The sequence below is a fragment of the Mus pahari genome, chromosome 4 (assembly GCF_900095145.1).
Source record: "Mus pahari chromosome 4, PAHARI_EIJ_v1.1, whole genome shotgun sequence".
In the NCBI taxonomy this organism is placed as follows: domain Eukaryota; kingdom Metazoa; phylum Chordata; class Mammalia; order Rodentia; family Muridae; genus Mus; species Mus pahari.
In genome coordinates this window covers 132,446,801-132,460,560 of record NC_034593.1, presented here as the reverse complement: position 1 = coordinate 132,460,560, position 13,760 = coordinate 132,446,801, and the positions used below count along the sequence as shown (strand labels likewise).

Genomic DNA, 13,760 nt, shown 5'->3' with positions numbered 1-13,760 from the left:
CTCTTATAGAATCCAAGACTACCAGCCCAGAGATGGTCCCACCCACAAGGGGCCTCTCCCCCTTGATCACTAATTGAGAAAATGCCTTACAGCTGGATCCCATGGAGGCATTTCCCCAACTGAAGCTCCTTTCTCTGTGATAACTCCAGCTGTGTCAAGTTGACACAAAACTAGCCAGTACAGAGTATTTTACCAAAATAGAAAATTTTAAAAGAGTTCAATCTTACTATGTGGTAGCATAGAGGGAATAATGTAATCAGTAAAATGTTCACCATGCCAACATGAGGATAGAGTCAGCATTCCTACCTAGCACCATAGTGGGTCATGCTTCTAACTCCAGCACTATATATGCATGCTGGAGGAACAGGAGGGTCATAGGAGCTTGTTGTCCAGCAAATCTAGCCTTATTTGTAAGCTTCCAATTCAGAAAGAGACACTGGCTCCAAAACCAAGTGGTACAAAATCAAGGAAGACACTGGCCCCTCTGACATCCATATACACATGAACACATACAGGTCACAAGTTCATATATACACCTGACATCACACACACACACACACACACACACACACACACACACACACACATACACACACACACACACACACACACAAACATTGATTAATAAATTCAAAAATAAATCACTGAGCATGGTTTCCAACTACAATGAAATTAAATTACAACTCAACAAAGGATCAGTTAAAGAATTCGTAAATGCCTGAAAAATAAGCAGCAGACCGCTGTTTAATTGGTAAGCTAGAAAGAATTCAAATTTAAAGCTAGGAAATATTTTGAAGTAAATGATAATTAAAATAAGTGATTTCCTAACAGAGATGATTGCAGGAACAAGAATAGCCTAAGTGGAACTTAATGAACTAGAAATAGTCATTCAAACTATTTTAGTGAATATATGAAAGATCATGACATCTCAAGGATATGGGTATTGTGGGAGTGAGTTTGATATTACTAGTTGGCCAGGGTATTTCTTATAAGAAGGAAAAAGCACATTATAGTCTCTCACCTCAGATCAAGGGCAAAGTCTCTTAATAAAATATTATCACATTGAAGAGAATCCTACCTACATTGCCATCAAGTAGAATATCGTCTTCTAAGATGGAAGAGTGATTTAATTTTGCACACCCAATCATTGTGATCTGTGTAGCCAGAATAAAGAAGATGATATCATAATCTTAGTAGAGTTTAAAAATCTGATATCTTCCAGGACTTATTCATAACACTGTTTTCTTGGTTGGTTATGACAAGTTCTCACACTGTGGCTCAGGGTGCCTGGAACTCATTGTGTTGAAAGTTTGGCCTTGAGCATTTGCCAGTCTTTCTCCTTCAGCCTACCAAGTGTTGGGATGAAAGGTGTGAGCCACTGTGTCCAACTACAATAGGCTTGAACCACTGTGTCCAACTACGATAGACTGGAAGGACACTTCCTTAATCGGGTGTGGGTGTGTGCTTCATGATGATCTATGGAGTTTCCTGAATGCTCACCCTGAGATTGGAAACAACAAAAAGAGTATCCATCCTTTCTCACTAGAGGTCCTTGCTAGTGTATGGAAATGGAATGTCAAAATGACTGAACATGTCTCCACTCACAAATGACATGGTAATGCACATAAATACCTGCAACAAATCCATAAATTCCTAGAAACAAGTGAATTTATCAAGGTAACTGAGATCGATATATAAAATTGATTATATTTTTATATAGCACAAATAAGCATTTATAAAATGAAATGATAAAAATATCCCTAGCATTTCCCTCCCATGGAGGCATCCTGGAAATAAACATTTAAAATGCTGTGAGGGGCTGTGGTAATTCGTGTAGCCACCACTGCCATGTAGTCCCTCTGCCTGAGGGAGAGTCTGATCCTTAACTCCTCTCCAATGAGGACAAGGAAGGATTTAAAACCAAGAACAAGACTGAGCTCAGTGGATGAACACTGACTAAGAGCAAGCATAAAAGATAAGGAATTTCTGTGTAAACTGACCTGACAGGATTATTGCAGAAGGCTGGACAGGGAGATAAGATATTGAGGCTAACCACATGCCAATCATGAGATTTCCCCTAACCTGTCAAGTTCAATTCAAGTTCAAACCAGATCCTACAAGGAAAGAACCCCTCATCAAAAAGACTTAAGATTCAGACTAGGTTATTGGTCAAAGGAGTTATAGATAGAGATAAAGATAGAGATAGAGATAGAGATAGAGATAGAGATAGAGATAGAGACAGAGACAGAGACAGAGACAGAGACAGAGATAGATATTTTACCTTATGATCCAGCAGTTCCGATTTTAAAAATATATGCAACAGACACCAATGGTTCTATCCATGACAACTTCAGTCACATTAGCCCCAGCTAGAAATAATACAAAAGTTCTGTAACAACAGATGGGAAATGTACTAGGGCGTGCTTTTACAAAGAATAGGGTGGAAAGAGAACATATCACTGCCACCTAAAACAAGGCTGAATTTCACATGTACATGCTGTGTCACAATAGCCAGGCACAAAACTTCATAATGTGAGTTCATGCTCACGAGCAGATCCAAACCAGGCAAAGTTAACCAATGGCCAGACAGTGATTATTGTCCGGGTGATTTTGCCTCAGAAAGGGGAGTTGTTCGAGGCTGCAAATGTTCCATCTTTGGGAAAAGATTGCCCCTCAGAATGTTAATTTCCTGCATTTGAGATCTATGTTGTTTGACCCATAGAGCTGGCTTGGAAAGACAGATGTCAGCTGCTATGTCGTAGCTCTTTATCTGAGCCAAGGACTCTATGAATGCAACAGGTCGCTCATGGGAACCACAGAGAGAGCAGAAGAGCAGCCACAGCTTCCACAGTGGCCACACTAAGTCAGGACATTTAGCTGAGCCTGCTGTACCATGGAAGGCCAAGTCAGTCTGTGAAGGCACATACTGAGAGCAAGGCCATGTCACAGGAGCCACTGTCACCAGCATGCAGCAAGGACAGTGCAGCAAAGTCTGCTCCACTTTGATTCCATTCTGAGTGCAAAGGTTGAGGCAGACTGAATCTGCATCTTGTTTGTGCATGTGGACGCTGCCATTGGCCTAACATGAACCACGAGGCATGGGGCTAATAAATAACTTTTTTGTACAAGTAATAAAATACGACTTAAGAACACACAGAAGCAACTAAGAACACATGGGCATGTGGACATTCAAAACCATAGCAGAAAAACCAGGTCCATGACCTTATCAAGGGCAGTCAAATGAATAAGACACAACATCCTCACCTGTTACCCAAGAAAAGAGGGACACCTAACACTGCAGTGGTGATGTAACTATTGTCCTGTCATTTGACCACCCAAGACATGTATCGAGGGACAGACATGAAGAGAACTCTGCCAATGACTGGCTTTGGCATCCATGTGGTAAGTAAACTGAGGCAGGCAGCAATTGGGGCTCAGTGCTTAGAGTCTCTGACCAGGGTGGATACAGATACCCAAGGGGCTGCGGCCAAAGGCAGCCAGCAATCAGAGAAGCTGCTCGGTAGATTATTTCCTAAGGGGACAAAGCTTAATTTACTGGGGCAGGAACTCTCTGTGGCCAGTGGAAAAACTATGAACTCTTTTAAGTCCTTGGGGACAGTGAGAAAGAGAAGGAAAGAGAAAATTCACACATGTACACACACACATGTACACACACACACACACACACACACAAACACACACACACATTGAATGGACAAAAAAGGCACAGTCAAATAACTTCATACACAAATATACATACATACATACATACATACATACATACATACATACATACATACAGACACAGACACAGACACACACAAGCATGCATACAGACCTACAGACAGACATATACATATTCACACAGAATGGTTAAAGCAAAGCTCAAGCAAGCAGGCTCTAGTAGTGTGGAAACACATACATATATTAGTATACACGACTGGTGGCTGGAAGGAGCAATGCTCCAGCCCCCATTTGTACAGACATTACACATGCACACGGTCGATGGATGGGAGAGACAGTGGTCCAGCCACACTGTCTTTTATTCTTTCTTCCATTGCATATATATATCAATAAAACCTTTCAAGCAGTATATAACTACAATGTAATTACATTTTAGTTTTCTTCCAGTGAATGATTATGAGAAAAGTGTGTTCCCCGGTATCTTCACAAGATATAACATTACATACTACAGGTAAAGAAAACAAATTATCCTTAAAAACCCACATACATTCATAATGAAGTGACTTGTTCGAGACTAACATAGTATAAGTAGCAAGGTAGTTTTCTCAGCCAATTTTTCTTACTGGCAGGCAGCAATCTGTGCTTACAAAGAAAGAAGTAATTTGTTTTATTATTTATCTTTAAAAGCAATCTTTTAAGAACCTTAAAAGAATCACAAACCTAAACTTTTATATGAAAAACAGTTATATCTACCTCAAATCCTCAGAATGCATATTTACTCATCAGTAATTTTTAACAAATAATATCAGGAAGCTGAGGGCAAAAATGGGTATTAAAAAAAAATCACTCATCACCAGTCCAGTGACAATGAGAGTCAGGTCAGCCAGTGCTGCCATTGTTCTTGTTCCCTGACATAAAGGGTCTCAAGCTTAACAAATAAGCTGAACTTCACATTATTCCCTAAGTTTTTTTTTTTTTTACATCTGAGTCAGTAGTAAAATATCTCACCCTAGCTTCACTAACAGCTTTATTTTTCCAAATGTTTTCTAAGAGTGTCAGTCATTGCTAACAATCTCCATCTCTAGGTTCTCCTCTAGGGCGTTGATAGAATCATAACCTGCCCCTGCAGTCATGCCTGAGAGACTGAGCATTAGTACTGTGAGTGCCAGAGACACTGCCCAGCGAGGGGCCGGAAGCCCCCTCAAAGGTTTCATATAATTCTTGGATTAAGAGGGATGTGAGGGCAGCAGGCAGGGCAGAACCCTGTAACAGCATGAAGTCCTCAGGACACACAGTCCTCAGGCCATGCCACACCAAGGTCCACCACGTGGCTATGGTAAGCCATGGGCTGCATTCCCTGAGTTCTAAAGCCGTTTGTCTTTCCTCCAGCATGGCTTTCACCATCTCCCCCTTTTCAATTTATTAAAATAAAAGGTATGGATTTTTTTCTGGGTAAAATGGATAGCAGCTCCTAAATATCTGAAAATGACTGGAAGCAGAAATAAATGTAAAACAATGATTTCAATAGTAATTTCTAAATGAACAAGAAGCTCCAAAAAGAATTATCTCTAACGAAGTTTTTAACTGAAGTAGTAGGAGAACTGGGTATTTCCTCAGATGAATAAACTTAGAATTGAACATGACCAGTGGTGCTAACCTGTGAATGAAGAGTATCTATATCAACTGAAAGCAGGAAAGTATTTTATACATCTCTCAAGACAGTCTGAACCAGTTCTCAAAATATTTTTGAACCATTATAAGACAGAGATATAACATGAATTCAATTAAAGTTAATAAAAGTAAGTTAAAGTCAGGAGGTGGTCAGGTGGGTCTTAACATTTTGAGTTTGGGAGCCCATATAAAGAATCCCTTCTCTAGAGCACTGTCTGTATTGGTCAATCCTCTGTTTTTTTTTCTGAGTAATTAATATCAAAAACAATTTTGAATTAAAGAATTTACAGGATGAGTAATGTGCACCTGTCCTATCAAAGTGGCAGTTGAGGCTGACATAAATCCCACCATACAAAATGAGTGCAACAATGAATCTCTCAGGCTGTGAGAGAGCATTAGCAGCCCACTTCAATGCAAATACAGCAAAGTCCTCCTATTAAGGCAAGGGAAGACTAACAAGCAGAGAAACATAAGGTGGGTAACACATAATGGGAAAAATATCAGGGCTCATAGTGGAATTAATGTAATTAGTCAAACATCATCTTTATATGAAATGTTATACAGACATCCATTGTTAGTGGTTTTTATCGGGTACCCGATGCAGGTGGAGAGCGGGAGATGTTGATGGCTGAGCTGGGCATGGAGGAGGGAGCAGGGGTAGAAGTGTCTGCCTCCATGTCAGTAGGGGAGGTCCTGGCATCCGTGAAGCAGAATCCTGGGAAAACATACAAATGAAACTTCCCCTGGAATGACACATCTGGTCCTTATCATCCAGTTAGTAGGTCTTTTTATTGTTTTAGAGGTATGGAGTAAATTTTATATCAAAAAGTTTAAAATGGGACTTATCATTTGTTTTACAAAATATGATAGGGAGATGGGTAGTTATAATCTCCATTTCGTAACTTTAACATTTGAGTCTTCAGAGCTTAATCTGTTCTTTCCACAATGACCTGTTCTTAAAGATTATGGGGAATGTCAGTGGAATGTTCGAAAGCTACAGACCTGGGAGCACTGTCCGTTTTTAAAGCCTTTGGCATTCCTGAGATTGTAAAACAGTGTCTCACTGTTTTACGTGTTGTATCACTTCATTGAAAGCCTCCCCAGAAGCACAAATAACGTAAGTATAGACTGTGAGGCATACATGAGCCCTGCGGGTTAATTACCATGGGGAGAACATGCATAGGGTGGGATATGCCAAACAGTTCTTAAAGATGGCGCCAACTGCTTTTGAGAGCAGCAGTGTTTTGATGATGTAATGTATAACTCTGTTGAGTAGGCTCTGTAGCAAAAGCTACAGCTGTCAGGGAATCATGTTATCTTTACCTTTATACACAGGACCAGGAAGCATAGAATGAACTCAAGCGTGTCCCATAAAGAAAGGGAAAAGTCTAAATTGAAGGAAGACGTGTGTGTAACTCTAAAAGCTGGGCTAGGATAGCGAAGCATCCAGAAGGCAGTGAAGCATTTCTTTATCATGGGAAAAATCACTTGACTATATATAAAGAGTTAGTATACACGCTAAAGGGCTGGTCCTCTAGTCTTTTAAAAACAGTAATTATTATTAGCTCCCTTTGTTGTGTGGAAGCTTTCGTGTGGGGAAAGACCTTATATGAGCATCAATAATGAAGGCAGTGTGTCTGAGAAGGAGCAACAGGTAAACATTAGTGTCTGGGCAATAGGGCTAATCTGGCTCTAAAATGGTCAATAAAACTTTAGAGAAGAAGTCAACTTTCTTAATGACTCTGGGGCAGCATCTAGGCTGAGAATATCAAACAATGGCTTCAATTTCACTGTAATTATTTTTAAGGGAGGACAAATTCCAGTGATATTTTTATAGAAGTTTTGAAAATCATATATATATCTGTAGACCAGGCTGGCCTCGAACTCAGAAATCCACCTGCCTCTGCCTCCCGAGTGCTGGGATTAAAGGCGTGCGCCACCACGCCCAGCTTATATTTTTTAAAATAATAAAACATCTTAATGAAAGACACTTTTGTCAAGTCTGACAGTTGGGGTCATTCAGGTTGACAGTGTTTTGTTGCTTCCCCCTTCAAATCAGGTTTCTTCTCCAAGATCAAGTTCTCCTCTGATTCATTACTGTCTTCTCCTGAGCTATCTTCTTTATGCTTTTCCGTCAAGAAATACACGTTGTTCTTAAATCCTGAGGAGGAAGTCCCTTCGTGAGGTGGAACAGAGGGCCCCCCAGTGGACCAGAGCTCTTTGTCATCTGCTGATGTCTGCTTAAGCATATTCCAAACAGCAAGTGCAGTGAGAGGCGCGTCCTCCCCTCCATTCTCTGTAAACCGGCTCTTTACATATATTTCTGCTGTTTCCCATGTTTCAATACCTAAAGTTCTTTGGTCTAGGGAACCAAGGGCTGGCTGACTGTACAAGCTGGAGAAATACAGTCAGCTGGCTAGTACTAGCCCGCGTTTCCTTTTTCTTAAGTATATGTTTAATAACGCCCGTGAAAAACCTTTTGTCCTTCCCTTGTTCCATTTTGGTGGAGTCAATGCTTAGCAGGAGGTAGCTTCCGCCCAAAGGGACAGGCAATACTCGGGATCAGCCTTCCCAGTCAATGGGAGCCTCCACCCACTCCACCTGCGCTGGCAGGAACTTCATGGGGGCAGCCTTCCCAGCTGAAAAGGAGCCTCCACCTACAGGGGGCCTAGGCGAACTCAACTCCAAATACTCAAGTTCCTTATCTTGCGCTACTCAAAATAATAGGGGTCTTACCTCCTCAGGTCCCTGTAAGGGCACCAGATGCCAATGACTGGCTTTTGGCATCCGTGTGGTGGATAAACTGAGGCAGGTAGCCGTTGTGGGGGTCAGTGCTTAGGGCTGCTGATCGGTGTAGATGCAGATATCCACAGAGGTTGTGGCCAAAGGCAGCCAGGGATCGGAGAAGCTGCTAAGGGAACAAAGCTTAGTTTACTGGGGCTGGCACTCTCTGTGGCCAGCAGAAAAACTATGAACTCTTAACTTCTGGGGGCCAGTGAGAAAAAGAAGGAAAGAGAGAAAATTCACATGTAAGCTCGCCCGCACGCACCCGCACACACGTGCATACACATACACACACACACACACACACACACACACACACACACACTGAATGAATGAACAAAACAAAAGGCAGAGTCCAATAACTTCATACACACGAATATACATGCATTCGTACATACACACACAATACATGTATACATACCTACAGGCAGACACATACATATTCACATACAGAATGGTTAGAGCAAAGCTCCAGCAAGCAGGCTCCAGTATTCCACACATACATACATTAGTACACACGACTGGTGGCTGGAAGGGGCAGTGCTCCAGCCCCCATTCACACAGACTTAACACATGCACACACAGTCGATGAATGGGAGAGACAGTGGTCCAGACAAACCATCTTTCATTCTTTTTTCCATCACTTATATATATATCCCAGCAAAACCTTTTACACAACTACAGTGTGATTACATTTTAGTTTTCTTCTAGTGAATGATTATGAAAAAACAGTGTGTTTTCCAATACCTGTACAAGAAATAACATTACGTAGAACAGGTAAAGAAAACAAATTATTCCTAAAAACCCATGTACGTTCATAAGCAAGCAACTTGTTATAGGCTAACAAAGTGTAAGCAAGCAAAGTAGTTTTCTCAGCCAGTTTCTCTTACTAGCAAGCAGCAATTTGCCCTTACAAAGAAAGAAGTAATTATTTTATTATTTATCTTTAAAAGCAATCTTTTAAGAATCTTAAAAGAATCACAAATCTAAACTTTTATATAAAAGTCAGTCATATCTACCTCAAATCCTCAGAATGCGTATCTACTCATCAGCAATTCCTAACAAACCATATCAGGAAGCTGAGGGCAAAAATGGGTACAAGAAATTACTCCTCACCAGTCCAGCCTCAGTGAGAGTCAGGTCAGCCAGTGCTGCCATTGTTCTTATTCCCTGACCATAAAGTGTCCCTAGATTAACTAATGAGTGTGCCTTTCTGAACTTCATATTATTTCCCTAAGACTTTTTGCATCTCACCCTAGCTTCACTAACAACTTTATTTTTCTAAACGTTTTCTAAGGGTGGTGGTCACTGCTGACAGTCTACATCTCTTAAGTCCTTCTCTAAGGTGGTGATAGAATTATAATCTGTTCCAACAGCAATGTCTGAAAGAGATCAAGCATAAAAATTGTGAATGCCAGAGATACTGTCCAGCAAGGGCCTAGAAGCCTCCTTAAAGTTTTCATTTAATTCTTAGATTAAGAAGGATGTGTGGGCAGCAAGCAGAGCACTCCCTGACAACACACAGTCCTCAGGACACACAGTCCTCAGGACCATGCCACACCAAGGCCCACCCATGTGGCTGTGGTAAGCCATGGGGCACATTCCAAGAGTTCTAAAGCCATTTGTTGTTTCTCCTGCATGGCCCTTGGCAGAACTCCTGGCAGTTCCCAATGGCCCTCAACTCAGCAGTCCCTATTGTTTATATATTCACGTTAATTGCTATCTGTCCATACATGCATACATACATATATACATACATACATACATACATACATACATACATACATACATACATACATACATCTGCCCATCTGTTTGTGCACATAGACCTGGTCCTGTGACTCACCTTGAATGTCTTTTGCTTCACTGCCTCAGTGTCTACAGTTCTTTGCTGGGGATTGTTAGCATCCTGTCTAAGCATCTTCAGTGACTGACTCTATAGCACCTCTCCAACTCTGCCTTGAGTGATAACTGTTTTGTTCTCTGTGTGGCCTCTGTAAACCCTTGATGGCCATTCTGAAATACATAGCTGTAGGTATGTATAACTATGTGAAATTCAGCATGTGATCTCAGAGCTAAAATTGGTAATTAAGATCGACATTACAAAATTTGTGGTTGTTAGTAGCCATTGTCTTAAGAAAACTCGGGACAACTTGATAAACTATATCTGGTAAAACTGATGTAGCCTGTCAATCTAATTATGTTGAGTAACTGTTGACATTTCAGACTGACACTGATGTATCTGTCTATGGTTTTGATAGCACACTCACTATAATTCTCCTACTTCACATGTTTTAGGCAATTGAGATTAGTCATTGACTTGAGATTCTATGAATCACTGAATTTATCCTTGTTCTCAGCTTGTACACACACACACACACACACACACACACACACACACGCATGCACACACGAACGCACGCATACACACACATGCACACGTATGCACATGCACAAACACACTGGCAACCTCCTTTAATAGTGGAACAGAATATGCTGAGAGTGAATCTGAGCAGTTTATAAATGGTTCCTCCTAGAGAAGACAGAAGGTTCATTTGTGTGGATCTTCAGGTTTTCTTGGTTCCATCTGTCTGCTAGACCCTTGGCCACATGCTCAGTCATTATCCACTACTTATAGACTTGAGTGTTCCCCACCACCACATGACAATCTGACACCTTTTGCAGTCACTGACTTCTTAAGCCCCAGGAAGGCTTAGAAAGCTTGGCGTTCTCTTCACACAACTGCTGGAGACACCGAATTATCACAGGCAAGCCAGGGCAAGGCCTCCTGTTAGAGATAAGCAGGAACCAAACATCCACCCTTACTCCAATGAGTGGTCCGTGGCAGGGAAGGCTTCTTAGTCCAGCTCCTTACAGGACATGTCACCAAGGGGCAGGGACTGCTACAGCCTGGCTTGCCTGGTCTCCTACTGGATGGCAGTGGCCAATTCTGTAGCTTCTTCCATTGCTTCCATTCTTCCATGACTGTTGACCTTCCTCTACTTATATGTGATTAAGTCTCAGATAGACCTCAACTTAACTGTGGACCTGTATTCTGGGCAAAATAGGCAAACCTATAGTTTGGAGACATATTTTAGAATCTATATGTGTGTGGGGGGTAGTATATATAATCAACTGTGTGTGTGTGTGTGTGTGTGTGTGTGTGTGTGTGTGTGTGTGTGAGAGAGAGAGAGAGAGAGAGAGAGAGAGAGAGAGAGAGAGAGAGAGAGNGAGAGAGAGAGAGAGAGAGAGAGAGAGAGAGAGAGAGAGAGAGAGAGAGAGGGAGAGAATGTATGTACATGTACATGTGCCAAGGCATGCATTTAAAATTTAGAAGACAACTTCTAGGAGTCTTTTTTGTTCTATCACCACGAGTGCCCCAAAGAACAAATGCATAATGTAGCCTTGACAGCAATGCCTTTCTTTATACACACAGTCATCTCTCTGACCCAAAAATCTCAACTTTGTATTTGTATGTATGATAAACATTCATCTTTTCATATGAATGTGCACTTTGAAACATCTGGACAAGGATTTAACCCTCTAATCCTTCATCTTCAGTTGTTTCATACGGAAAATACTCAGTTGTTATGAGCCTAATGTCAAAGAGAATGGACAGACAAGGTAAGATGAATGCCTTTGTCTATCTGAAGACCAAAAGGATGAAAACCACTTCCAAGTAATTTGAAATCAGCAGCAATGGCAGGCCACGTTGGGTTTCCTTCTAAAGTTTGGTAAGCTTGAAATAATTTATAGGGTAGCAGAACCTCCATAATTTATGTTTCAGAGTGACATAATTTCAGCGAAATAAATTCATGTTGTTGGTTTAAACTTTACTGACTGACAGAAGCTGTGGGGTAGAGCAGCAAATGGGGGCCTGAGGGAACTGGGGAAAGTTTGCTTTGCTTTCAAAATGCAATGCAAGTCTTACTGCTTCTCTCCACTGGGAACTACTTAGTGACATCTGAATTACTCGCTGATGCTTTGGGTGTGTATGGAGTGGAAAGAGCATCCCAGAGATGCTGCGGAAAAACATGGAGTTCACCAAGAGAGAAAATGGGCAAGATTCCTTACAGGAAACTAAAGCTTCCTTAAATGCATCAATGTCAAGCTGGAAAGGTGGGGTCCAGGGGTGGAGATGGGTGGGTCCGTGTCCCTGACAAGACAAATATTTGTAAGTAAATAGATACTCCAATGGGCAGCCTGCTTTCCCTGGATGAGTGTTTCTAGAGAACCAGATTAGGATCTCCCACCCTTGCTCAAACACCTGGTGCAGCCAGAGGCAAGCCCAACATTCCTTCTCATTAGAAACACTTAAAAGTACAGTTTGGTTTTTAAAGAACACTTCCTCTTCTATTGTAAGCAAATGTGGTAAAGAACCATTTAGGGTCAAGAGGTTAAAGGCCTATAATAAATCACCTCCAGTAAGTTGAAAAAAACCACATCTACCTTGTGTGTGTCTGTGTATATATATATATATAGGAGTAAAGACACTTCTACACCCAACCCTTTCCAGAGGGAAAGCTGCAGGATGGGATCTATGAAGATTCCTGTCTTCCTCTTGACCCTCCACCTTCTGCAAGGGGTTCTGAGTGAGTCCCTCATCCAGCTGAACAACAACGGCTATGAGGGCATCGTCGTCGCCATAGACCACGATGTGCCGGAAGATGAAGCCCTCATTCAACACATAAAGGTACATTTCAGTGGCAATTACCTATGCTTTGGCAAGTCCTAATTAGCTAATACTAATTCAAGCCTCAATAGGCAGAATATTGTGATGAAGGGAGCCTGATTTGTCTTGCTCTAGTTGCTTGGCTGGCAAGATATTTTTATGTCTGAATCTCAGATTCTTTATCTAGGAAAGGAAAACAATAACTCTTTAGAATTTCTATGAGAAATGAGGTGAGTATAATGCACATAACTCCGAGTTAGTTAGATGTGCTGTTGTCACTTAACAAATGAAGGTTGTCAGTGAAATCTACTTTGCTCCATAGAAAAGCAAATTCAGCTGTATTTAGCAGATATGGGTAACTGCAAGCAGGTAATTTCTTTGCAGGATGTTACCACCAGCACACATTAGACCCTGTTTTTATTCTACTTATAACTAACGTGTGATGTTAAATAGGAACCTGAGGCTCCTAACTTAAGGCTCTGGCTTTAAAAGGACCCTTCCAGTGGGCAGGGACTCTTCATCTTTTTAGAAGCAGAGAGTCAGCTCAGGGCTAGTGCAGGTAAGGGTGGGAGGTGGGAGTGAGAGGTGGGGGACGGGTTCACCTTGTCTCCTTTTCTTTTCTGGGGAGAGCTGGAAGAGTTATTCAAAAGGTCAGGTAGAGGGTGAGAGGAGGTCTTCCAGAACAAAAATAAAGAGCTAAAAATAAGGTGGAAACACTTTCTAAAAGACCACTCAGAGTCCCCAGTCTGTTCATAGCACGTCCAGGGTCAGCAATGTGTGATGAGAGAGGGTCCTGCTCTATAAAATGGGTTGGTAACTATAGCTCCTCTACAGTGCTTTGTGAGCAGCATATAAAAAATGCACAGCAGCACCTAGGACATAATCCAAGCCGAATGGACAGTAGCTGCTCCCCCTGAGACCACTACCTTCTGTTTGTTTCCCTGGTGCA

The 13,760-nt window shown here is 41.5% G+C and overlaps 1 protein-coding gene across 2 annotated transcripts in view; it reads left to right on the top strand.

The window, feature by feature from the left end:
- The first annotated feature begins 3,169 nt into the window (after positions 1–3,169).
- Positions 3,170–13,760, top strand: part of LOC110320390 (calcium-activated chloride channel regulator 1) — a 36,222-nt gene continuing 25,631 nt past the window's right edge. Inside the window, exons 1-2 of one of the 2 annotated variants that reach the window (XM_021196371.2) lie at positions 3,170–3,402; positions 12,656–12,832. In XM_021196371.2, coding sequence (XP_021052030.2) covers positions 3,343–3,402; positions 12,656–12,832 — 237 coding nt within the window. In that variant the 5' untranslated portion in view covers positions 3,170–3,342. Of the gene's footprint in view, positions 3,403–12,621; positions 12,833–13,760 lie in introns of both variants that reach the window. The other variant, XM_029537654.1, reaches the window with a different exon arrangement.